Genomic DNA, 27,977 nt, shown 5'->3' on the forward strand with positions numbered 1-27,977 from the left:
CATGAATCACATGTTTTCATTATATGTGAAACTATAGTATTAACAACCTGCAATATGCTGCTGTGGAAGCACCTGCTGCAGGGAACTGGTCTAGCATTGTGGCACTGCTACACAGGAGCAGAAGGGACAGAAGGATTGCTGTGTGTGGACAAACTGAATCAGGTGACAAGAACCAGCTTGGCTAGCATAGGAACACTGAGCTGTTTCAGGAAAAAAGTGCTATAGTTACTTACCAAGACGATTTGAGCTCAAAATAATATAGTCCTCACATGCAAAGCACCCTGGGGTTTAGGAAGAACCTTTCCCCACAGGTAGATTATTATACAAATGACCATTTGTTGACTTCCTTCTGGTGCAGGCCATTGCCAGAGAGGGGATATACAGTCTAGGGTCCCATTAGTAAGATCCAGGGTAGCTCTTTCTCTTATTCACTACCACCAAGTGTCTAGCAAGACACAGTATTGAGACAATGGGTGCCTTTAAATCAGGCAGTGCAAGCCAAGGGATGAGATTCTGTCAAATGAATAGGGTAAGCAGGTTCCAGAGTTGAATGTCATTCATCAGGAGGACCCCGTCACAAGTCACTAGACATCCACAGGTTATTTAGACATGATTTCAGCCTTGCTGACAGTGCAAAGGAGGACAAGGAAAGGGCCACATTATGTAGAGCTGTTTGCCTCAATCCACCGAACAGAAGCCCTAAATCTCTGTCCCACCCTGTGGCACAGATGGAACTGCTGCCTTTCAACACACACATAGGATATTTAACCAACTCAAAGTCTTACTTTTGCTTTGAATTTGGCTGTTTTCGGGTATCTCTGACCTAGCCATTAAATCCAGTAATCTACTTCATATGTATTTGGATGCAATGGTTAAAGGAAAAAAAACCTTTTGACATGTCACCTAAATCTTTCTCTATTCTCTTTCAAGCTTGGGAACATCTTTTAACCCCTTTATTTATGCTTCAACGGTGATATCCTATCCTCCCCTGATAGTCACTGGGAGTTTTTCATTGCCTTCAGTGGGGCCAGGATTTCACCACCTTTTATTATTAGAATGACTTTTTTAGGCATCATATACTTGCATGTAACCTTCTCTAACTTCCGTTTTCACGCAGCACATAATACTTCCTCCTCATGATCCCTATCTGACTGTTGCATCTATTCAGTGTTTTCCTTCTGAATTGTAAACCAAATTACATATAGACTCAGCCTGAACCAGAATTATGAACATGCTTTTTCATTCAGAGACTGATCATCTTCTGGAATACATAAGATAGAACCAGTAACTCCCAAGGTTTCCCAAGGCTCCTTAAGCAAAAGAAATAAAAATAGCTCTTGTCTGTCTTTCAGAGAAGAATATATAAATCAATACAGCTCTCCTTTGAGTTTACTTCTATGGAGACAAAAAAAAAAAAAAAAGGTAATATTCCAATAAATCTTTTACTCTGTTTTTTTACCTTCCTGTATCCATTTTTAATTTATCTGAGAAAAGCAGTTTAAGTTTATCATCTTGCATCTAAGTTTCATATCTGTTATTTATATTGTTATTTACTGAGTATATAATGAACCACTCTTCAGTTGCACATTCAAATAGGATAATATGGCCCCGTGTTTTTATTTGGCTGTTTTAGGTCTTTTCTGTAACTCCTATTTGCTAATTAACCCTCTGTAGCATGCTGGCAGAGCCAATGAGCAGTTTGTTATAAATGTTCCAGTTTTACTCACTGAAAAACAATAATTCTTAAATGTCATGGTTTGGGCTGTGTGGTGTGAATCAATGACTACAGTCCTGAAAATAACTTAATGACAACCGTTATGGTGAAAATGAGAAGGACATCCAATAAGCCAAAGACTTTCATCAAACAGTTCCCTTGTGAAATAGCAACATTGAAGCCAGCACACCTGACTCACCTCTGCTTGACTTTGCTTCAGCAACTGCAATATAAAGGAAAGGTTTTAAACAGTTGAGAAGCTGGCTTTGTAAAATAATTTATTTCATGGCATTTACTACTTATAGTGAGCAGGGCAGAAAGGGGATATCTGAATAATCATTACGACGATCTTAAAGCCCTGAATGCCACTGTCTAAGGTGTTGCAACTGGGGCACAGGCAGTCCAGGGCAGCGGTCAGAACTGGGTCAGAATAAGGTGCCTGTGCCAGAATCTGTGTTCAAAGGACCAGGCATCAAAGATTCATGCATGAGTCAGGAAACTGGAGACAGATGATCAGGACTTAAGAGCAGGCAGAGTTAGTCTTAGGTCACTTGAAGTCTGGGAGATACACTGCCCCAGCACTTGCTAGCAGTCAGCTCAGTCGTTTTATGGTTAAGTGGGAGTGTTTTCCTGCAGGACACAGCCCAGCCCAGTCCAGCTACCTCAGGCTGAGGATGTGGTTATGCAAATAGTTACTTATCATATATGTTTTCTAGCCCTGGGACAGCACTGCTCAATTCACCTAAGGGAAAGAGTCTTCCACATTTACATGATGCTTAACAATTGAATACTCTCCATTTTAACACAAAAAGTGGTTGAATTAAAAAAAAGAACCAGTTGCTTCTAATGCTTGAGAACACTATAGAGCTACAGTGATACAGCAAAGCACCTGGGTATTCACAGATCTGGAAAATCTGACAGGCAGCAATGACATGAGTTTCCCCACATTGCCTCACCACTACACTTTGAATCTGTCTTGTGGGGACAAGCTTGAGAGGTGTGAGGTTATTGCAGTTTTTAATGAGATTCTGTTTGCAGTGCCCTCCTTGAAACTGCTAAAAAGGATGCTCATTAATGACACCTATGACATTTTCTGTCCACAGAATATTGGGACTTGCACCTTTGTTAATATATATAGTATTTCTGGGAGTAGAGAGTAGATGGATTTTATCTGTGAGAAGCAGTGAGTGGGAGAGAGGGGTGTGAGCACAGGGCCTGCACGAGTGCCCGTGGCCAGGACCAGCGGGTGCCCAGGGCAGGACAGCAGGAGTGCTGGCCCGGGCTGGCATGTGGGACTGGAATAGCTGGCGGGGGTCGGGGAGAGGCGGTGGTGGTGAGAAGAGTTGGCAAGAAGCGGTGATAACCAATTATCTCTATTTACATTCATTCCTATGGGTAAATGGGTTTTGCTTAGCATGGCTCTGCTTAATGCTCGTTTTTTCTGGAACCAATTAAGAGCGCTAAACGGGGGTTGCCTGTAGACTCACAAGTGCCACTTACTTGATAAAAGGGGAGTTGGATTCAGCCTTTAAGTCCATTTGCTTAAGCTCAGTGCCATCCTTCCTTGTGACTGGCTCCAAGGTATGTCAGAGCAAATTTATTACTCTCATGAGACAACATGAAAATTAAAATCATGTAACATAACTAAGGCTACACAGGAAAAGAAACCCAACCATCTTTACCTAAAACATTTCATCAGCATTGTATATGATATTCTGAAACAAAAAGGAAATTAATCTTCTTTCATAAAGATGGTTTTGCAAAGTGCTTTTTAAATTGTGGTTACTTTCCTATTACCAATATCCGTATCAGTAAAGGGCCCACTCCTGCTTCCATTGATGTTAACAGAAGTAAAACTGAGCCAGAAAGGAAGAAAATCCCAGAAAGTATCTTCAATAAATAGGATTATTTCCAAGCAGAATGTTCTCAAAGTTTTCCATAAGGTATCAGCTACTCGTTACAAAGATAAATCTTCCTTATATAACCTCTCCTGGATATTTTTAACAATCCCCTTAACCTGGAAATACTGGGTTGTTTCAGAAACCAATGTCAATGAATGTGTAAATGAATTAGCTCCATGACATTTGTGAGAAATCAACAGGCAATTCAAAACCATAGATTAGAGGGGGACAGATAAGAAAAGTCAATATGCAGTGGATGAGTACTTGGGTCCTTCTGAACAGAATGTCCCTTTCTGGAATGCCTCCAGTACCCAGAATGATTTTGCTGGAGATGCTTTTAAAACACAGCTTTAATGAAGCTGTTACATAATAAATCACACTACCTGAATCCCTATTGCAGCAAACAGGCTGTTTGGGCAGGGACCATCTTTCATTTTGTGTTTGTACCATGTCTGGCACAGCATGGTCCTCATGGCTGAGTGTTACTTATATACATTCCAAATAAATAACAATTATGAGTGGTCTGCTGTATAAGGGTGGCCCTGGTACTAGATAATAGCCATATCCTGCTTGCTTTATTTTCACAAACACTTTCACTGAAGTTTGAGGAAATGAGTTTATATAACATGAACATGGTTTGCTGCTCAGTAGCAACTTCCTCTTTTGTCCTTTATTATGTTCTTTTTTGACAACTAATAAATCCAGACACTCCATTTTGCTCATAAATGTGGTATATAAAAACGCTTTACCTGGTGAGTCTTCAGCCTGCCAGAGGGTGGTATGCACTGCACAAAGCTCATGGTGGTGTGAAATCTGACCTGGGAGTAGTTGGGATTTAAAGCATTCTGATATGGAAATAACATTCTTCTCATGGTTGGAGAATTGCAGCTTGGAAAGGACACTTCAGTTCCACAGCAGATATTCAGGGAGCCTCATCTTTCCACTCTCCTCACTTGGTCTTGTATGCTTGCTGAAGAATGCTGGTTACCCTCCATGCCCAGGCAAAGTTATATTTGAAGCCATTATGGGCCACTATTTCCCCACTTCTCCAGGAAGACTTTCTGCTGCTCAGGGCAGGTAGTTTGTGTTTTACAACTTGTTCCTCATGACATTTTCTCAGAAGGCAGTGCAGAGATGTACCTTATAGACTAAATGAATTAGAGATGCATTCACTTTTGTAAGCAAGAGCTCATGCATCTCTGATTCAGTTAGTCTTTAAGGTACATCTCTACCCTGCCTTCTGTCTGACTTTGAGACTAACTACTTCTCATGATTCTTTCAGTAATATGCTGAACTCACTAGGACAGAAGTGAGAGAGCAGTCACAACCACTATGTCATGTGGTAGAAAATGAGAACCTCCATCTTGGTTTATTCCAAGCCTCTTGTTACAGGAACAGTGTTCTGCAAATCCTCTGAGAGGTGGTTTGGATTCAGTCTTGCTTTACTCAATATATCTTCTCAATATGTCTTCTCTAACCCTGAGTTGGGGCTTTGCCTTCTACTTTGTCATACTGGGATACCACCACTAGGAGATCTATATTTATTTTTTAAATAGTGAAAGCTCAATATTAAAAAAACCTGCCACACTGTGACTGATTTGCTAACTTCTGCTTTCTCTTACTCTGTTGGCTTTTGAACAAACTTAGTAAGTGGTTAGGTTTGATCTCAACAGAAATACTGTGAAATAAAGTATGCTGTTGGAAATATGACTAGGAGAATATGTAACAGAACAACAAAATAGGATTTAATAAACAACTATAAAGCTTACACCTCAGTATGATCATGAACAATTTCAACATGTGAAATATGCTCTTGATATTTTAAAAACCTTTATTTTTCATTATAAAGATAATATACACTTTGAGTTATAAAATATCATATAAATAACAAATTATTTTCAATATACATAATATAAGATCACAATGAAAACAGGGTGTATATATGAAAGGTACCCTGAGTATGTCCTTATCAAATTGCAGATAGTTAAATACTGATATGTTTGGAGAAAGTCCAGGGAACCTTATTGCCCTAGTACAGGAATCATTTAAAACTAAAAACACTGGAGGAAAGAACTTGTTTGGTGGCGACACTCTATTTGGCTCCATAGGAGACAAATACAGGAATGGCTTTGGGTTTGTTACTCTCTGGGATTTTAGGCTTGCTACAGAGATGATGCACTTGGTTTCAAGGAGAGAGAAAAGCATCTGCCTGTTGTGCGATTGACAGAAATAAGGCACTTAGTGCAGGATAACAGAAGACTAAGTTAATAGATGTAGAACAATAAAATGTTATCTCTTAATTGAATATGTCTGGGTACAGCTGCCCAGTGGGGCTATGCAAGGCAAGATGAAGCCCATTTTTAAATGCCTCCAGCTTCTATTGCATAGCACAAAAATATAGATAAGGTGCTCAAAATATGGCTGAATGGTTAACTATGCAGGCACTGTAACAATCCTTTAGTTTCCATTTTTTTCAGATTGAGACAAGCAAACTGCATAGTTTTACTGCATGACTACTCTCTGGTTACTTTGCATCTGACTGGATGGTTACCTTAAAAGCATCAGCCATTCTTCTTTGTGTATTTCTTGAGGGTACATTCAGGTCAGGCATTATAACCCTGTGTCTGCTTAGCCAAGTATGGCAAACTGTATAATACTGGTGTGTGAATATTTTCTGCAATGGCATACTTTATATGAATGAGACTGTGCAGCCTGAAACCAGATACTGTGTAGTACTGCAAGAAGGCACTATCCTTGTGGAAGTCTATTAATGCATTTTAATCCAGAATTTCAAGACAATATTTCAGGTCCTTCAACACAAAATCTTTTTTGAACAGACTGAAAATTGCCAAATTGCTGATAACTACAGGAAGAGAAAAAGACTGACCTATTCAGCCTGCTGTTTAAAACTGTTGTACAGTAAGTGAATGTTCCTCTAATTGGTTGTACTGCTATTATATAAAATATTTTCCTCCACTTAATCAAGAATACTAAATATGAGTACAACAAAACATGACAATATAAAACATGCCATACTGTGTCAGATCACAGGTTCATCTTGTCTTTCTAGGCCAGTACCACAAAAAACAGGAACCGTGAAAAATGCTCATATATGCAAGTGGCAATAAACAGACTGAGGCTTACATTTTTACTCTGATTTAGAACCATTCAGTAGAGTTACTCTTTATATACAGCACCCAGCCCAAGAGAAATACTTCTGATTAGATTAGAAATAGGCTAGGGGAGCTCAATTTAAACCAGCACTACTTGCCTAGAAGGTACACACATCTAATGCCGAGATTCTGAAGAGATTTTACTTCTTCTTTCTTCTAATATTTCATGATTTTGGGGGGGATGAAAATCATTCTCTGAAGGTAACAGAATAAAAGACAAAAAGTCACTTGTGTGTTAAAGTTAAAATGATGGAAAATTTGGAGATGAGACATCTCTTGCCTTGGGAGTTCTTTAATCCAAAGAAAAACTTCTCATTTTTTGTGCTAATTCCTGTCTCATTTCTATATGCTTTTTCAGGTTTTGTACTTCATGTGGCAGGTTAATATCCCACACAGATAAGCATGACTGCACTTCTGTAAAAAATAATTTAAAAAACATTTTAAATAGTGCTACACAGAAGAGCGCAATTGCAGTTTACAAGTGGTTTTCTGCTTATTGTTAATTATTGTTAGGAAGAACACAAATAGAAATATAAAATGCTCTTAGAAAACATGCCATTGTTAAGGGCTCAATCTTGAGGGGCACTGAGTGCTCTCCACAGGGATCAAGGGTACTTGCACCTTAAAGAACTGAGTTCTTAAGAGTAAAAACTGTAGATGACCCAGGCTATGGACAGACATTACACCAGAGCTGAAAACAGATGTCATCTTTGGTGTGGGATCAGCTTTGCCATGTGTCCTGGCACAACTGATCCACTTCACTGATGTCTAGAGATGTCACTGGCGCTCTTGTCTCACAGGGTTGGCCCCTGCTGATGCTTCAGGAAAATGGGGTGTGCGATTGCAAGAGAAGGAAATTCCCTGCTTGCAGACATGCACCCCATGTTGGGCTGAGTCACCTGGGACCGCTGCCTTGCAACATTGGGCCCCTGAAGCCCTGAGAATTTCTGCCTGGGGCAACTGTAAAGCATGGGCAGCCATAGCCTGCCTGTGCTCTCCCAACATAAGGGAATCAATGTGGGCTACAAAAAGGCAGCATAAACCATGACTAGGGTTGTTGCCATCACAAAATTTGGGCATTTTTGTATGACAGGTGCAAGGGTGATGTCTGTTTGCAGCCTTGGAGTGCTACAAGCATTGCAGTGCTTCGATGAGCTACAAAAATAGTGTTACAGGTGTGGACATGACGTCCCCCTCCCCAGACCCTAGCTGCAGTTGTACAAAAATCACTGCTATGCTTTCAAGCTGGAAAGCATGATAAAGTCGTTGCTTCCCCTCACAACCCAGGAAGGAGAACCTGTCATTAGGCGAAATTAAATCTGATTTTAATTCCACATTTTCTGGGACACATACTGTACTGGATACAAGCTAAATTCTTCAACCTTTACTTTGCCAGCAGTCCTTATTCCCTGGAGTATTAATGATGGTTTCAGTGGAATAGAGCCTGTTTGCATGAGTAAGGACTGTAGGATAAGGCCTATAAAAATCTAAACTTCCAATTACAGAATGTATACATATGAATATTTTTAAATAAAGTAAAATGGGAAAGGATTTTTACGAAGGCTTTTACTGCACAAATAATCAAATTGAGGGTCTTCAAAAGAAATTCTGGTAGTTAGAATTTTTAACAATGGTTTATGCAAAACAATCACGACATTTCATTTTAGACCAGTGCCCTTGCCATTTTTATAGACTTAGTCTGGGAAAACTCTAGAAACATATGGACCACAATATATAATATATCAGAACAAGGCAGCAATGAAAATTCATAAGAAGAAGTTGTAAACAAATCTTCTAGGAGACATTTTAAAATGTAACCAAGTATTTTCTATTACATAAATAATATGGGTTATTAAAACAAAGTTGCTCATACCTTTTGGATATTTGTTGTCTTCATTACCTTTATAGCAGTAACCCAATACCAGCACAACATTCTTGAGGCTCCCTTTTAAAAATAAAACATTAAAATTTTTAACTAGAACTTAAATTTCTGCTTTATTTCTAACCTAGTAAAACTCATATTAGTTCTGTAAAATAATATGAGTAATACAGTGTTCCATTAGGAGCAGTAGGCAACCGTAAATCTTTCTGGATCATGGTATATGCATTAGAGGTCCTTAGGACCTTCAACACATATGCCTAGGATTACGGAGGAGTGGAAGCTGCCCAGATCTTCCATTCCTCCTTTAGACCATTGAGACAATATCTAAAAGCCAGACTGAGTCGGACGTTTGGTGCCTTGATAGATGTAGTTATGTGTGTGTCTGGGAACTGAACCTGGATATCAGCCAGAGTAATTAGAAAAATAAAAATGTAATACTGCCACTTAAAGAAGAACCAGCCCCATTATATTTAATCAGTAACCTTGATAAAGACACAATCTTCACCTCCATTTTTAATGTGAGGGGTTTATCAGGGATCAAAGGCTAATAACCTGTTACAAAGTATCGCCCTCATTTCCAATCAACTAGTCCTACTGGATTAAGAAAAAATTACACTGAAAACATGTCAATGTTTTATGAGTGTGGGCAAGGGCAGGCTTTGGCCCTGTGTGTTTTACAGGGCAGATACAGGCTAGATTGTGGTTTACTGCCTAAGTTATGGTTCTGGGAGGCTTGGGAGCCCCTGTACACATTCTCCTTGAATCAGCCAAAGTTTCCCAAGGTTCTTTAAATTTACAAAACTAAGTACATTACATCAGCACACAAAAATTAGCTCTTTATTTTAGTTCACTGTTTTTTATATGCAGAATGTTTACCTATGTCTATTTGTAACGTTCGGCTGCCGGGAACTCAGAATTTTAGAATCCAGATAAAAAACACAAACAAGATTAAAATTTGAAAACTGACTCCCTACATTTGCTCTTGTAAGCCCAAGTCCTGCAAATGGATAAAACAGGCCTCCGTGCAGCCCAGAGGCTGTGCTGGCACCTTTACCTGTATGATTGCAGCTACAGTCAGAAAAACAACCTGAGAAAACTACCTGCTTTTCCCCACCCACCTCATATACTCTTTACCTCCTTTACTGAACTAAACCTTGTTTAATTGCTTGCAGTGCTGCAGAGTCAATATCTGATGAAGTGAAATTAGAGTTAGTGGAAATTTATTTTGCTTCATGCATCCTCATCAGCTGCTTTACTAGGTAGGCTGCACTGAAGAACATTTATTAGAGCTGGGGCTGCAGAGGAAATCAGGCATATTTACACATCCTGGGTTACTTGTACACTGATGGCAGTGAAAATAAAAATCCATAGTTTGAGATGACAAGATTCAGTAACATATGACATAAGGTTTTTTTCTTGACTGTGAACACCTTTTAAATCACACTAATGCAGAACTCTGGAGCTGCAGTACAGGAGCATTTATAAGATGTAGCAGAAGGTAAATTTAGTCCCCCGGGTAGTGTTATGACATTAATGTTTAAGGTAGCCACCCCTGCGTATACTGAAGTGGGGGTGGGCTGATTAGTTTGGGATCACATAAAAAAACAGTGGTTGAAGAAAGTAACAGTACTTCAGATTTGCCCCTTAGGCAAATATGGTCCTGTGGCTGGGTATGAAGGAGCAGTAACTCCTTACAAATCTCTTTTTCAGGCCCTGCACCCACAGCTGCCCATAACAGCACTGACCATGGCTACAGGGGCAGTTCATATGTATAATGCACAGCTAGCAGTCCACTAACTTCTATCCCTTACTCCGCTTCTACATAGCTAAGCTGCAAGCTGTTCTACGGATACACCAATGGACTCTGCTGGGTGGAGGCCAGAGAAAAGCCACAGGAAAAGCAAGTAAAAACAATTATTTGAAACTTGAATGCAACAAGTGAGAAGAAAGGCAGACAGAGCAGGAGAGAGAAAACCAAAAGAAAAATGCACTCATTGCATCACAGCCCAGAGGGACTTGGGGGAGAGACAGGCTCATGTGCTAGCCAGTCATAATCAAGGGTTTTCTTGAAAGATGCTGGGAATTGCTGCTGTTGTGTCTGACCACCAGCACTGCATTCATCTGGGACTTCATTAATATAAGAATATTGGCATTGATTAGATTAAACAGGCAAATAGTGGAGTAAAGTGAATGAAATTAGTTTATGTCATCTCATGTCAATTAGGAATTAATATAGCCCTAGCTTTGCAATGAAAGTTCAGTTCCTTTTGACAATATAACTTACCTAGCTGGGCTGTCAGCATAACTCTAACAGAGTCACAACAATTCTGTATTATTTGGATGGGACGCCGTGTTGACAGATCAAGCAGCACAATGTGCCCTCCTCCTGTCCCTATCCAAAGGGCAGTATTTTTTTGTAAGCAAATGGTCTTCACTCTTCCAGAATAAGCCACTCTGTGTTTTGATTCGTTATTGAGTTTCACCACTGTCTCCCTAGAAATATGAAGAGATTTTGCATTATAAATCTGTGGCAGACATGAATATTATTTTACATGACAAGTTTTTAAACAATCTTTCGTCAATACAGGCTGCATAAATCTTTTGTCAATAAAGGCTGTACAAACCAATTAACCATTGAAATTATACAATTTTGGCAAGAAAGAACTGAAGCTTTAAGATCCACCAGTTAACACTCTGAGATTGCCTTTAAATTGGACACAGGAAGCTCTCCTTCCCTTTGTCTCCCAACACTATATATATATATATATATATATATATATATATATATATATATATATACGTAAATCCCCCATGGAATTCTTCTGCAGTAAAGGATGACACTGGTGCAGCTGCTCACATCAGTCTGAGAATGAAAAGGACGCATATGGTACCCACTTCCAACACCACTGTTATGAGACAATATAGGCTTTGTGAAATAACTAATGTTCTGGGTCAGAGAGGAAGGAAAAGACATGGCTAATCTTATCATTTTCCTTTCCTACCCCCAAAATATGATGTGTTCTAGGTAAAATCTACCAGCAGAACCCATTATTCATTTATTAGACACCACACCATCCAGAATAAAATAAAATATTTACTTGAGAAAAAGTGCACAATCAATTAGTTCACAAAGTTTTTCTGTTTTCTTATCCCAAACTTCCACAAAATGGCTGTTTTTCTTAGCCAAGTAGATGGACTTGTCTACTGCAATTGAAATAATGTTTGCATCACTGTAATCTTTATGACAGAATCTAGGAAAGAGAAAAGTAAGCATTAGGCATAGCATATTCCTATATATATTATACTCCTTAATTATAGGGGTCACTAGCATCTCCGCCTACCATTACAGCCTAAAATCAAAGTAGCTTTGAGTCCAAATTAAAGGGTAATATGTAAATGTTTCATGTCAGTAGAGTTGTCCAAGCATTTAACCATTTAAAACAAGAAAAAAATTAATCCTATAAAATGGGTACTGGTCTAAAGACAAAAGAAATCTTAATGCTTTTGCTTCTAACAAAGTCAGTAGGTGTTGTGCCACCAATTTCCATGGAAGCAGCAATGAGTCCAATATGTGTTAACACATCTTCTCTACCTATGACTCGGGTGATGATGGCATAACAATCCAGCTATTCCCCATGAGCCTTCAAGCAGCCGTAAAGGGGAACTCCAGCAAGATGCTAAGGACCCTCAGCTTCCATTGAGGTGTATCTTACCCTGCTGGATGACCAAGGCCCAAAAGGGTGCAGCCTGCTTTTGGCTGGTTTGCTTTTTATTAATTTTTAATACCCCAACAGCTTTCTTTAGTGATTTTCTCTACATACTTATCTGTATCTCTACTGATCTCAAATTCTGGCTGCCAGAGATGATCCGAGCATGGTGTGAGGCCCAGGGCAAATCAGCCTGTGTTTGGCCCCACCCCTGGACGAAAGGAAGCCAGCAGATTCGGCAGTGGGTGCTGAGCAGCCAGACATGAAGCTGGCACAGGTGTGGAGTTGCCGCAGCTGCTTGCCCTGGCTCTGCTGGGCCCCCCAAAGTGCGGGGCCCAGGCCGGTTACCCTAATTCACCCCCCTAGAAATGGCCATGCTGACTGCAGTGGCTCTGCAATATAAAAACACCACTCCTCTACCGCACTGATCTTCCCCATCTCATTTTACAGTATGGTTCAAAATCACTCACTCTGCCACAAATATAACTCATACGCTGCTAACCTGTCACACTGGCATTTACTATTAATAAACAATTCTTTTATACAGTTCTCTGCCTGTTATCCTCATAGTCTTTGGTAACATATTTTAGTGTAATTCCTAAAAAGATGCACATAATATTCGGCTGCATCATACTGAAAGCTTTACTTACTGGCCAAACAACATTGACTTATGTGTTAAGTCACACGTGTTGTTTTGCAGAGATAGCTTGGTTTATATAAAAACACTAAAAACTGTAGGCTTTATTCAGACAAAATTTCCATTTACTTAAGGGTGAATTTTGCCTGCATGAGGCCTATAGCAACTGGACAAAGAACTTCAGTCTCAGTTTGATGACTAAGTAACCCCTTCAGCATCTTCATCAAACTAAAATTTCAGCTGTTAACTAACAAAAAGTCAAAAATCATTGTAGAATTTATATACAGAGAGCAGATACATACACATACCACATAACTACACTACTTATATATGGAAAAATTCATAGCTCCAAGTGAAGTACAGGGACAAATGCATCTGGGATGGGGAGGAAATTGTAATACTGCTAATCTTACTGAACAACAGACTGTATTCCCTTTGATGTCAAAGGAAAAGAAAGGAAAATAGAAAATTACAAAGAGCAAGCTACATGGCAGGACACTCCAACTCAACATTTGACAGGAAACAAGGATGAGAACAAAGTGATTTTACTATAAAAAACAACTCACAGTTGACTTGTTTTTGTCTCAATAAGCTTTTGAACAGAGAAATCATTAGATAATGATATTATTTTTGTTCCACAGCCTCCCCAGATTATATTTTTTTCAGATGAACATGTGGATTCACTTAGGCACATCAATGGTGTGTTGACATTTCCTATGGTCAATGTCTTCACAGGTGCAGCACCCTTATGCTGTAAGAAACACAGTGTCAATTAGAAACACACTGCATCTTGCTCTCCAAGGCAATTTGAAAACTGACATAGCAAGAACACAATCTGGAGAATATACACAGGCCCACATTTTCTACACCAGTGCTATCTGGCAGCCTGTGGGCTACATGTGGCCTGAGAGGGGTTAATATGTGGCCCCTGGGCTCCCACCTAGCTGCTGCTACCTCTATTGCTCCAGCTGCAACAGCAGCTAGGTACTTGAGGCAACCTCTCCCTCCTCCAGCTTCTGCTGCATGCCCCACCCCTAAGGGTGGAGCAGTACAACACTGCACGGCACCCAGTGATGGGGGGAGCCGGCAGCCTAAACCACTTATGTGATTCAGTGCCACATGAGAGCCTGCAGGGACCAGAGGTGGGGTGCTGCACTGTGTATGAGAGCGCTTGCTCACTTGCATGTGGTGCAGTGGAGTGGGAAAGGGCCTTCCTGCATGCATGTACAGTGGGTGGGGAGAGCACCCACTTGCACACATGTGTGCAGGGCATGCAGTCAGGGAGGGTGGGAGCCCCTGCTAGTGCTGTCCCCATGGTGTGCATCTCCTGTTGGGTCACATGGCTCCCAAACTCTTTGAAGCTGGACAGCCCTGTTCTACACCAGTACTACAAATGTCTGGTAGAGACTTGCCTTGTCTGAAGGCCAAACCCTGTGGCACTTGAGGGGGAAGGGAGGAAGGTATATCACAGATGGGCAGTGCTCCACTAATACTCCTCTGAGAGGAACCCACAACAGGTCCTATGCCAGTTTTACAACTTAGCATAACTCCTCTACTGCCTGATTGCATCTGGACTGAGGCTGCCCTCAAAATCAGGGAGCTGTGGTGCCCCAAACACTATGCCAAAGCTCTGGTCTAGAAGATAATCTAAGCAAGGGGTGCTCAAGGATTAAAGTTTAATACTTTAATACTGCCACCCTCCCTGCTGCCAAATTCCCAAGCCCCCATGTGGCTGAATTAGGGCCAGGCCATGCCCCCTTCCCCATGCACAGGTGAATCAGAGCTGAGTTGCTCCCCCACCCACCTCCACATGGCCAGATGGGGTGCTGGATTTGGTCTACGGATAGATGGGGCACTGCTCATTTGGCACACTGGCAAAATGGTTGAGCACCACTGATCTAGACTATAGTGCTCATTTTTCCTGATATGCCACAGCCTGACTGACAGACCCAATGTGCTTTGATCAAAAAAGTAAGGAAGAGATATAGCAAAACTAAGTCCTCGAATGCACAGCCATTAATGGAACTTATAAAATAAAATGCTTTTAAATATATTTGCAGTTAACACTCCCTATTGTTTGCTCTTGCTTTTGACCCTCAGACATTGGAGACAACAGAAACATAATCACATCACCAAACTTTGCTGCATAAAATACAACTTCTAAGACACTTGTAGCTCTTAAAAGATTAGATTAGGGACTGGGTTTTGGTTATGGAAATTCATCTTTTTTCAAAATAAATTGCATGAAAGAAAGCTATTAGAAACAGTTACTCTACACATTACTAATTACATTTTGTAGAAATTACTGGAAATGCTAATTTTACCTTTACTGCTTTATCTTCAAAAACTGCTAGTTTGCCATCTGCTGTACCCACCAGAAAGAAATTCTTCTGTTTGCTGAAATGAGATGAGGATTTCCAGAAAAGTCTCAACAAGGGACATGTATTGAACAACAACAGAATCACTAGTGGCTGGCATATCAGGTGTTTAATGGCCCACTAAAAATAAACACATCACCCCAAAACACCCAAAACCTCACACCTAAACCCTGCCAGATGTACAAACATACGTGCAAAGCACTAACTGTTCCTATAACAGAGGGGTCTGTAAGTAAAATGTGAACACCACTGTTTAGTCAACTTTTCAAAATTTAACCCACAGTGTTTAAATGTGTAATGCTACCTTTGCTTGGAAAGAGAGTTGCAGTAGAGGCAGGTAACAGAATCTGACATTTTCTGAAGACAGTGTCTGTTTTTCTCATCTTCTGTGCTGACTGCCCACAGGGAACCAGACTGTGTCCCTGCTACAATCCAGTTTTCTTTTTCAGTGGGAAGGGTCACCAAGGCCAGACTTAATATTCTACTGTCTGCAATGTTCTGAGTCGAGAAAAAAAAACCCTATTAAAAGCAGCTTTGTTATGTTTCAGCAAGGGTCCACTCCACTAAATCGAACACAGAGGACAGTGAAATCTTTCTTGGTGCTGAAGGACAGCCTTTTTTCCACCCCGACACTAAAAAAAAATTCCCAGTTGGCACCATCTACTGAACCAGCTGCCTGCTCAGTGCTGTGAGAAAGGCTAGAAGGAGGGTTTGACCCAGGAGGATTTAGCAAACTAAATGTTGGGAATAGATAAATTCTCTGAATGTATTGCAGCCAACAAGCGTCTGAAAGCCATGAGAAAAAACCAAAATAAATGGAACCGTATTTAGTGTATTTTCAATGGCACAGTTCAATTGTCAGAAACTGAAGTACTGGCTTAATATTTTCTTTACGTTTTTTCATTTTATTTTTAGAAAAAAGAAGGAAATCTTTTCATAGAAAAGTCGCCAACTCCAGTATATCTAATATCCCATGACTGAATCATCCAAGATCGCTGCTTTTTATTGTATCACAGTAATCATCCCTTTAACAACCCCTTTGATAAATCATGTCTAGCACAGGGAGACAAAAAGAACACAGTCCATCACTTTAAAGCTAACCTGGAAAAACATTGTCCAGTTTGCAACTTTACTTTTTGTGACAATACTGGATATAGGAATTCCAGAAACAAAATGGAGACAACTGGTCAGTGCATCCTAGGGTGCTGAAAGACTGGGATGAGGGACAACTTGACAAAGTTAATTTGTCAGGAGAATGGTTAATATTAAGGGTTATCACTATTGATGATTATTCATTCTCATTTTAGCTTGCATGCAAAAAGGGTAATGACTAGCAACCAACCAGTCCACTGGAAGAGAGAAATCCAGCAATGAAAAGGCAATATTGTGAGACGAGTTGGCTAGAGACATGACAGGAAAAGAAGGATGGCAAAACTTGCTCTGAAATAAATGTATTTAATATTTAAAGTAATCTGTGCCCATTGATTCAAACAAGTTTGGAATGAATGACAACTTTCACCCCTACCTCAAGCATGTGCCCATCTGTATTCAAGTTAATAATCGAAAGCTGTGCATTTTCTCTGTTTCCACTACCAATCCAGACCACTGCATTCTTGCAGCTTTGATTGGCAGCCACAATGCACTCTGCTGTAGAGACGTGGGGTATTGAAATGTATCTCATCAAACAGATAAGCTTTGCTGAATTCAAAATCTCATAAATCTGCAAAAGACACCACAGATAGCAACAGCCAGTACAAAGATAAATAGCACTTTTCATTCTGCAGGATAAAAAAAGCTTTACAAACTATGTGAACAGTATTTCAGCACACAGACTGTAAACAGACATCTCATTTGAGACTGTTTTGATCATACTGGGTTTTGACTTGGATCAAAACAGGAGTGGTGCAGCCCTTTACTCATGTAGCTCTCCCAAGCTGCATAGCTGTTCCTCTGCCAGTTCATGGTGAAGGAGAGCACTCAGCCTGACAGGTTTGCCCTTGGAATGAAATGCAATTTAGTTAAGCAAGCCACAATTAAATTCAGATGCACACAGGAAGGTCCTGGGAAAAACTATCAGCACATTTTATTCAGCATGCTTCATAGGTACTTGAACTGGGACAATGGATATGAATGTCTGTAGGATCTCAGCACAAAAGGCTCCCCCCCATAATGATCACTTCTATGTAGGCATTATGCAGCAGCACCACTACCTTCCTCTGTTTTTCATTTAATTAAATCAAAAACTACAGTAAGGAAGTAAGGCAAGTAAAACTACAGAAAGGAAGTCAGTGGAGCTTGGGCATATTTGGAAATTTTATTCTATCACAAAGCAAGATGGCCCAGAGACAGAAAACAAAATTATCACAGGCTTCAGATCTATACTATTTTCAGTGCAGCACTTCCAATATGTAGAGTGGTATAGGTTAACTGCATCCTCAATATTAATTAAACTTCTCTTTGTTTTTCATTAATAGAAAACTTCCATGTGGTGTGAATCCTACTTGGCTGATAGATCACAGCATTTATGATTAACTAGTAAAGGAGCAGAAAAAGGTTTGGGTGTTTCATGGCTATACAGAAAAGGATGCAGCTGATTAGTGTATCAAATGGTAAAATTGGTCCAGGCAAGCAAGAGCCAAAGTTGCATAAATATTTCAGTTCGAGAGAGAGAGAAAATACTGTACCCTTTACTAACTTAAGTTCACCATTTTTTCTTGAACAGAAAGTCTGTGATAGAAGCTAACACAAAGATACTTAAAAATACAAATAAAATAAAAATAACAATAAAAAAATAACCTGAACAGATGTTGGTCTTTCCTGAGGATTTTCTTTCAGACACTTTTTAATTAAATTTTCAACTTCAGGCCATGGAGCACACCCATATTCTTTGACTGGATCTAAAATATAAAATTTATGTTGCAATATTATATAATTTCTTAGCTATAATTTTTCATATTTCAGGACTGAGATTTCTGAAAGTCTTTCTTTAGATTGGAAGTTCTTATCTAAATTCAGGGAAATCCAGATTGTCCAGAGAGATATCAAAAAACAGGCAAAATGTCTAGTTGTATAGATATTAATCAGCTGAACTAATTTTACAGCATACGGGATTTACAATGGCTTTTTGCAGTGATTATCACACAGGGATGTCAGATACTTTCCTAGGCTTAGAACAGGTTGTAAGATACTAGTGAGTAACAACTGTGGATTAATGGTGACCATTAAGGGCGTTTTGAAGTCTGAATTTAATTGTTGTGCATGCTATTTTGAAAATGTACCCTTCTGCATTTGGCCAAAGAATATGGCAATACCATATTTACTTGCATAACATATACACCTTCTCCTCTAAAAATCAGCCCTCCAAAATTGATGTGATGCATTTCAAATGGGCGAGCTGATTTCCTGAGCCAGAATCGAAGTATTAAGATACTGGAGTGGCTGGACAGAAATATTTTAATGGCTGCTGAGGCTCTGCCTCTCTGTAAGTGTAGAGAGGGAGGGGTGGCAGCGTGCAAACTTCTAGGTTAGTTTTAAGCCATTTGCAGCTGTTGCTGAATCAGCATTGGATTTTGGCTAAGCAGTGATGGTCTGGATTGAGCCACACAGTTGGGATCCCACAAAGCTCTGGAAAAAACATTTTTTCTTCATCTGCTGTTCCAAAACAAGGTGCATGTTTGGGGTTGTGTGGTTTGTGAGAAAATGCAGTAAACTGAATTGGGAAGGGAATGGATTATCTATGAGGTGAATCTTTACCGCAGTTCTGAGGGATTGAGCAGGTCCCAATAACATTTATGGGACTTTAATTTTCACACAACTTTGGGTGCACAACTCAAACTGAAGACCACCTGCAAGGTTGCTTTCCCACTACAACACCACTGCTAGTGTGATCCTTTCTAATAAGGCTGGAAAACCTCAGCATGTCTGCAAGCAGGAAACTGGACTGTACATGGAGGCACAAGTGCAATTAATGAATCTGCATTACAAGCTATTTTGCTTTTCAAATCCTTTTTAACTGAAGTGGTTTAATAGAGTATTACAGTGGGCCCATTGGAATTATGTTAGTGAATCACATGCAGCCCAGATATACATTGTGCATCACTGAGCATTCTGAAAATATACCCTGTCATCTCAGGCACTGACAGCTCTGATAGTAATTAATTTATTTTCCATCAAAATGCACACCGGTGTCACCAGTGTTACCTTATACAGTTATGACATTAAACAGGGCTAAAGAAAAGAAAGACTGCCTGTAATAGTAAGGGCTTTGTTTAATGCTCATAGCAAGAGTTTTGTATGCTGACTCCATAGTACGCCGGTATTATAGCACGCAGCTTTTTTGCTTTGTGAGAGTGGCCGAACCATGAACCTCGATAGTGGAATGTTGTAATACAGCGGAATATGGTAAACACCAGGTGTGTTGGATCACAACTCATCCCCAAATTCTTACCTTGAGATAACCAAATCCCTAGTCTGAGATAATGTTATTTACTCTAGACTATATAAGCTGTACATTCTTAAGTTATGGCAGTTCCTCAACCTCTGGCGAGAAATCTAACTTACGCAGAGCTCGGCACAGGCTATCGCATCCCTGGGATCAAGACACTCTGGGGCCAGGGGAACTATGTGGGGTAGCGGCTGCTGCCTAGAGCCGATATGAAGTGATCATCCTGTCTGCTCTGTCTTATTGCCTGCCTCTGTGAGTATCCTTAAATAAAGCTTTGCAAGAGTGAGAACAATCGTGAGTATGCCCTTTGTTCAAGCGCGGGGAATCTTCTGAACCCAGTAGTTCATTCTAAGACACTGCCCACAAAATGAACATATCCTGGTAAGAAAGGATTGACAGGCTCTGTTTACTACTAAGTACTGGCAGCTTCTCCTGGTGACATTCTGAACGATAAGAAATGCACACTGATAGAGTTGCAATGGCACAAGATTCTCATAATTCCAATTATTCTGTAGGGTCAGTGCAGTCCAGAAAGTAGCCAACTGGAGAGTAGCACCTGAGACATTCACTGTATCTCTCTCTCATCCCCTGTCTATTGGTGAGGCCTTGTGGAGCCTGAGTTGTAAATTAAACCACTCTCTTCTGGCAGAATCCTAAGGGATCACAGAAGCACAAAGACTCATTGTCTTTCCTAATGGGGCATCCACTGCTGAGCACAAGACTACAAATTGCATCTCTGTCAACCGCAGCAACTTTTTTCTGCAGTCATTAAGAAGGCTTCATGATCACCTCTGTGATCACATCCACCACTGTCAGACAGTTAGTGGCAACATGAGTTATGCTACTAATCTCTCTCTCTCTGTCTCGGTACAATATCCAAACAGGACGCTGATGATCATTGTCTTCCACAGGTCTCTTCTCTTTGAGGCCTGCAGAATTTCCAATGTCGATGTATTCATCCATTTAGATAGACTCTTGACATAAATCAACCTGCAACTTCCACAATCTCTCTGTCCTTCAATCCTTCTGGTTACGACCAGAATTTCAATTCCCTCTTTCCTCATAACGTGTCCGAGACGCTCCAACTGTCTCTTTCTGATGTTAACCAACAGCTTCTTCTTGCAACCTGTTTTTAACAAAATATCTTAATTTGAAGTGCGACTTGTCCAACGTACCTTCAAGATATGCCTTAAAAACCACATCTCACTTGCTTCAATTCTCTTTTCCATACTTCGTGATATTGTCCAGCATTCTAATGCATGCATGAGGACTGGTATAACATAACAACCCAAAACTCTTAACTTGGTCTCCATAGAAATTTTACTATTTGTCAATATCTTTTTCATTTTCAGAAATGTGTCTTTTGCCATCCCTATTCTCTGTTTTATTTCACGATCCCATTTGCCATCTGATGTTATCCATGTCCCAGGGGTGCTGGGGTTACAGGAGAACCCCAGGCCAAAATAGAAGAAAGCCCCAACTTACCATCTGCAGGGGCCAGAAGGACTAGGGAAGCGTGCGCGAAGAACCGCCCACGTGGTTCATCAGCCGCGCTCATATCTAGCTGGGGCCGGATGATGTCAGCTGGAGATGCCACCCAGTGGAAACAAAAGGTTGCTTCGAGGGCGCAGGAAGAAGGCCGGTGAGCAGAGGCTCCACGGGGAAGCCCACGGCCCGAAACACGCAGCTGCTGTGTCGGGCGGCCTGGGATGACAGGAGTGGAGCTGGTGGAGGCACTGGCAGAGAAGCCGGCAGCGGAGCCGGTGGAGGCACCGGCAGAAAAGACGACCGCAGAGCCGGCGGAAGCACCGGCGGAGAAGCTCGCAGCAGAGCCAGCAGAGGTTTTGGTGTAATCAATAAAACACAGGAAAAAGGGTTTTCCTCATTTCTATTGCCCTCTCTGAAAGCATTTATACCATGAAAATAGCATTTCTTGTACCTTGATCTTCAACAAAACCACACTGAACTTTTGCAATCTCCCTTCTTATTCTACTTCTAGCCCTCATTATCAGCACCTTTAATAGGATCTTTGTCAGATGGCTTCGGTTCAATGGAGTTCACATTCAATGGCTCCAGGTCTTGGGGGGGTGGTGCAATAAAGATTTACTGAGGTCCTCAGGTATTTTTTCCACTTTCATAAGTGTCACTGATATCAGTTGTTAACTTTTCTATACCAAACTCTTCCAAATTTTTTTTTTGTTTTACTGCAATCTCATCTGGTCCTGTAGCTTTACATAACTTCTTCATATATCTGACTTAATTTTCAAACCATCCATGTTCATTGTAACAGATGGCTTTTCTTCTTGACTGTCATGGAATAACTCTTCAATATATTCAGTCAGTCCTTCATTTCAATATTTGTTCTCGTTCCATAATTACATTATTATTCTTGGCTTTTATACGTCCCCTAGCAGTACATCCTTCTTTGTCTGTGATGTCCTTGATATTCCTATACATTGATGTAACATTTTTATCCTTTTGTTTTTCTATCTCTGTACATTTTTCATTATGCCATTTTTCTTTTCTTCATTGCGCATTGATCAAATTCTTTTGTCCAGTCTCTTATACTCTTCCAAACTATGGGTTTTCATCTTTCTTCCATAAGTTCAAGGATTTCTTCAGTCATCCATTTCTGTTTCTTTTGCCTTACTTTTGATGGAATAATCTCCTTGGCTGTTTCAACTACTCCTTCTTTGAAAATTTCCCAGTTTGACATATTTCCTTCATCTTCAAGTTCCTGAAAATGATTTTTAACTGCAACTGTGTACCTTTCTTTAATCAGACCTTTTTCCATTAGAATAATCCAGCTTCTTTGTTGCTTTTGGTTTCTTAAGTTTCCTCAACCTTATCTTGATGATGCATACTACAGGTACATGATCACTTCCACAGTTAGGTCCTGGAAAAGTTTTTGATTGTTGAACTGCATTCCTGAATCTTTTGTTGATGGTGATGTAACCAATTTGGTTTCTAACATCATCTCCAGGACTTTTCCATGTATAACCTTATTTTCAGGTGACGTTCAAACCACGTGTTCATAATGACTTGATCATTTGCAACACACTAATCAATCCATCTCTCTTCTCTTTCATTTTTCTCTCCAAGTCCATGAGGTCCAACAATATTATCCACTCATTCACACCCAACTTTTGCATTTAGATCTCCCCTCACTATGACCACTTCTTGAGGTTTACATTGCTTTTTTCCTTTATCAAGGTCTTCACAGAAACTATCAATGTCCCCTTCCCTACTTTCAGTTGTTGGTGCATAGACTTGCAATGTTGAAAGGGTTAGCCTTTATTTTCACAAGCATCACTATCAGATATTGCCCCAAAACCATTCAAACATTTTGAGGTTTCTTCATCCAAAATCAACCCAACTCCTCTTTCATGCATCTGACCTCCTGAACAGATGAACTTCACATCTCCTCAAACAGTAATTCCAGTCTCTTTCCAATGTGTTTCACACAGACTCAGAATATTGATCTTTCATGCTTGACATTATCCAATTTCCCAATTTCATGCAGAGTCTTCACATTCCATGTTGCCACTTTGACTGCTCTCTTCTGATGGTCAGGAGTCACCTGTCGCACATGACTATCCTTACTGGGCAAGGTGTTCTCACCTTTTCTATCAGGGACCCCTTCATGACATCGTGTGATTTTCTTAATTCTTGAAAGACTATGGGTATGATGTTCAAATGCTTCCAGCAGTAGGACAGTTTTAACTGTTAGGGTAATAGTGAGACAAGTACTCTCTAGCTACTGCAGTCTCTGGGTCACCCTTAAGGCAACGTGTACCCATCAGCCTCCCTTACCAGGGTTATGGTTGAAGCCACTGGGGACACAGGGCAATGGATTATCTCATCTGGTAGATGCCTGGTGCAACTGGGACAACAATAGAGGAGATTTGCTCAAGTTAGCTGAGTACTGCAACCTGCAGCAAGAAGTGGCAACCTACTGCAGTACTTTGCCAAGAACAATCCATGGTCTTCCAAGCTACTAGTACTCGTCCCTAATAAGCAGAGCTAGTTCTTTACAAGGCACACCAGTTGCTCTCTCTAGAAACAGCATGCTGTCCAACTGACTCTAGCTCAGTCTGTGCAGTCTTTTTTCCAGAGTGTGACAATTAGATAGGGAAAGATGGGCAGGGATCCTTTCTAAGAAAGTGGCAGAGTCTTCCACAGCAGCCAAAACTTTCCTCAGTGAATATGGGTTCCTGTTCTCGTTGTCTAGACTTGACTCCTTGCCAGAGAATGACACTAAGGCCATGTGTAGACAAAATGAGAGGCGTGTGCACGACACTTTAAAGCGGGCTAAATGCTTTTGCTCCGCTTTAGTGGTGTTGGTGTTCGCACACCTTGGCGGCACACTGCACATTAATTCCAGTTGCTGTAGGAAATTCAGCAGCGTAATGTGCCTTAAATTACTCGGGGTGCAGCATACTATAACTCTTTCGAGTTCTGCAGGAACTGCAGAAAGCCCTGCAGGCAGCCTGGCAGCAGCTTGGGAAAGCAGTCTCCGCCCAAGAAAAGTGGAGAGCCTGATCTCCTGCCTGTGGGCGGGTGCCGGCGTTGGGGCGGGGGCTGTCGCTGCCGCAGAGGGAAGCACCATCCCCAACCCCTGCAGCCCAGGGACCGCTCTGCCCACTGGCAGCTCGCCCTCCCCTCCCCCACCAGAGAGGCAGGTAAGTCAGCGGGGTGTTTGCATGACATGGGGATTTAATCAGCCCTAAATTGAAGTGGTGTTTTTTAAAACCCACCACTTCAATTTAGGGCCCCTGTTTCATCTACACATACCCTAAGATTTTAAAATTTTAGAAACATCTTCCCATTTTTGCTTCCCTTTTTTTTTTTTTGTGCATCATGATCATAATACAAACATCTCTTTAGACCTGGTGTAAAAAGGTGCAGACTACAGTTCTTCGATTCACCTGGTCTAATTTAATGACAAGTGTACATAATCCCCGTTTTCTTTACACAATGAACCAACCTGATCCCGCAACCTGTTTTATCTCCAATACAATACAGTAGGGATGATGTGGGACAATGTCTCCAAGCCTAGGGCTGCTGAAAACTGCAAATAATTATTAAAATATTTTAAAAACTTCTCACTGTTGCATTGCATCATCCACTGAAGACCAGCAACAGAAACAACATTCAATGCATGGGTTCCATGGGTCAGGATGGCGATCTCTATTCTCTGGCACTAAATCATGAAGAAACATGACATACCTGGTAATTTTCCCTGGATTGCTAACTCATCAAATTCATTTGGAAACTTCATGCCTTCCATTATTCTACCGCCTGCTGTTAAAATGTCATAAAGAAGCAAGCCAAATGAATAAACATCAGCTTGCTGATTGTAAATAACATTTCCTCTGGCAACCTCCGGTGCTCGGAATCCTGAAAAATGAATCATTCATTAATAGTTATGATCCATGCCAGGCTACAGTCCTGTCTGTCCTTTTAAGAATAAATACTTCTTGATGAAAAATGTCACAAGAAGCTAACTGAAAATTACATGCTATTTCTGAACTGGCAGTGGTCCACATGCTGAAAGTCACAGAAGATACCAGGACAGTACAAATGCACTAAGCTGTAAGGCAGCTAGTAAGCTTGTGTACTATTAGATTAATACTGAAAAAGAAGGGAAAGTCTGGAAGTCTTAACTCAGGGCTTGATATGTGGTGACTGATGTCATGCCCTCAAGTTTAAGTCAGGGGCCTGATTCTCACTTAATGCTAAGGATATTTTTCACTGCTCAACCAGTACAAAGGGGCCTAAATATTTATGTAAAATACAGTCCAGTTAAAGTGAGTGCTCAGTATCTCTGAAAAGTCAGGATCCTAACTTCACATTATTGACTGTTAAAAAACAACTTATAAGATGAGGTTCCCCCCCCAAACAACATGGGGGGAGCCCCTTGGCTTACATTCACAAACAAATCGATCATTTAACTGCTGCCAAAAGCAGCATGTGCTCAGTAATGGAAACCAACTATAAAACTGATTAAATGCAGCCAATATTGAGCATGACTATAAAACACATGGCCAATATGGAGCAAACATACTGATGGGAACCCACCCCCCTTTATTGGCTTAAGGCTGAATTAGTTCTGAATTCCAAATCAACTGAGCTGAGCTCAATTGTTCAAGTCTGTGTGGCTCTACCACTGGGCAAGTCTCTTCCCTCCCAGACTTATCAGTCTGGGACTTTGGATAATCCCCAAATCCATGGCAGGCATCCTATGTGCAGGCCCCTAGCCCAAAGGCATGGAGTTCAGATACCCACAAATCACACTTGCTCCTAGCTTAAAGGGTAAAGGAGCAAGCCAGAACAGGAAAGTGCAAACGCAGTCCCCATTCCCACAAAATTGTGCAGTCAAGTTCCCTGCATTCGTGCAATGGACAGGCCTCACCCTGGAAAAGCTGTTGATCATAGTGTAACCCATCTGGCACAGCCCACTGCGCTCAGTCACCCTCAGTGCTCTTTTTAAAATCATGGTGAGCTACTACATCGCATATTTTTCAATTTCCTCTTCACTCCCACAGCTGACTTGTGCCTTTCTTTCCCATTTCCAATGATTCCTTAAATGTCTGGCAAACATCACTGAATGGAGCCCAAAACAGTTTACCCAGAATCCCTCTGTTGCCCTCTCAGCCTGGTGCATATGATTAGTGTGGCTCTGCCCTCCATAAAGTGGAACTGCTATTCTGCACCTCATCTGCACATCAATTTTTGGAGGACTCCAGGACTCATGACAAGAACACCTGGTTCCAGTCATGAATAGGGGTTAATTAGCACATAGATCCTTTGTGGGGGATATCTGAAGTATACACACACACATACAGAGCACTGCTGAGCTGCGGGGTCACCGTGACTTGAAACGGTGTTGTCTCTGCTGAGGCCCAGCCCAATGAGCTATATGGTAATTCATGAGTCTTGGCTTTGGGGAAAAAAAATCCCTTTAGCTTGCTCCTTTAGCCTTCTTGCTAGGGGCAAGCGAGACTAGGGGGCAGCTGAACACCAAGGCTTGCATGTAGGGTGCCTGCCATGGATTTGGGAATATCTGAAGCCCCAGGCTGAAGAGTCTGGTAGGTAGGATACCAGGAGGTGATAGCACCAGACAGACTTGAATGATTGAGCTCTGCTCAGTCAACAGATTTTGGAACAGATTTGGCGTGAGACACAACATTTAAAAAAAAAATTGTTATTTTTGGTGATGGGGCTTTGCTCTTCGGCTTTCCCCCTAACTTGTTCTTTCAGCCTTTGGCTAGAGGCAAGTGAGACTAGGTGGTGGTAGCGCCATTACTTGCTGGTGGTAGCACCATACAGACTTGAATGATTAAGCTCTGCTGAGTAGAAATTTGGAACTTAATTTGGAATGGATTTGGCCCTGGAAATGAATTTTTTAAAACAATAATTGTAATATATACAAGCAGGTAAAGAAGTTCTACTTAAACGTATGTTTATGGAGTACCTGAGCTAAAACTAGCTGCAGTTTCAAAAGAGGTGAATTGCATCAATTCTGGATGAATGAAGTCTATGGGTACCTATGGTAATTGCCCAATATGCAAGTGACTGTAGGTATGTTTATTTCTAGGTCACTGTTTTCAAATTTGCTTCTCACATCCATGTGCTCAAGGAGAGCAGTCTGACAATAAAAAAAGGGCTACAGAGGAAAAGTTGGGGAACAGAGGGCAAGGCAGTTACCTGACCCCCAAATTTATCTTCCTGCTGTGGCAGTGGGAGAGGGACAAATTCAAGGCAAACCTCCAATAATTAGACTCTACACCTGGAAAATTATAACAAATTTATACATTTTCCATATATAGAATCTAACTGTTGGGGGTCATCTTATAATCAGTGCTGCCTTATACTCAAGTAAATAAGGTATATATTTTATTTACAATTTTCATTTTAGTAATATCCAGGAACCTGGGTTTTACATTTGCTGTGGAAAAACCACAGATTTTTCTCTTTTAAAAGCAGAGGTCCAGCCTGCTTGGGAATAGGTGGAATGGGATGCAGGGGGCACCATGTGCACACACGTGTGTGTGCGTGTGTGTGTGTGTGCGCGTGTGCACATGGCCAGCAACAAAGCCAGGCAGCAGTGGACAGCAGATCTCCCAGCTGCCTGCAGG

At 40.9% G+C, this 27,977-nt stretch overlaps 1 protein-coding gene across 3 annotated transcripts in view; it reads right to left on the reverse strand.

Moving 5' to 3' along the window:
• Positions 1–5,338: 5,338 nt before the first annotated feature.
• Positions 5,339–27,977, reverse strand: part of LRRK2 (leucine rich repeat kinase 2) — a 120,897-nt gene continuing 98,258 nt past the window's right edge. For 2 of the 3 annotated variants that reach the window (XM_014606474.3, XM_019487441.2), the window contains 10 exons: positions 25,066–25,236; positions 18,189–18,289; positions 16,918–17,112; positions 15,697–15,890; positions 15,339–15,411; positions 13,581–13,765; positions 11,769–11,921; positions 10,955–11,163; positions 8,662–8,733; positions 5,339–7,202 (listed from right to left, as the gene is read on the reverse strand). In XM_014606474.3, the coding sequence (XP_014461960.3) occupies positions 7,081–7,202; positions 8,662–8,733; positions 10,955–11,163; positions 11,769–11,921; positions 13,581–13,765; positions 15,339–15,411; positions 15,697–15,890; positions 16,918–17,112; positions 18,189–18,289; positions 25,066–25,236 (1,475 nt within the window). In that variant the 3' untranslated portion in view covers positions 5,339–7,080. The remainder of the gene's footprint in view (positions 7,203–8,661; positions 8,734–10,954; positions 11,164–11,768; positions 11,922–13,580; positions 13,766–15,338; positions 15,412–15,696; positions 15,891–16,917; positions 17,113–18,188; positions 18,290–25,065; positions 25,237–27,977) is intronic. The other variant, XM_019487440.2, reaches the window with a different exon arrangement.

The sequence above is a fragment of the Alligator mississippiensis genome, chromosome 4 (assembly GCF_030867095.1).
Source record: "Alligator mississippiensis isolate rAllMis1 chromosome 4, rAllMis1, whole genome shotgun sequence".
NCBI lineage: Eukaryota > Metazoa > Chordata > Crocodylia > Alligatoridae > Alligator > Alligator mississippiensis.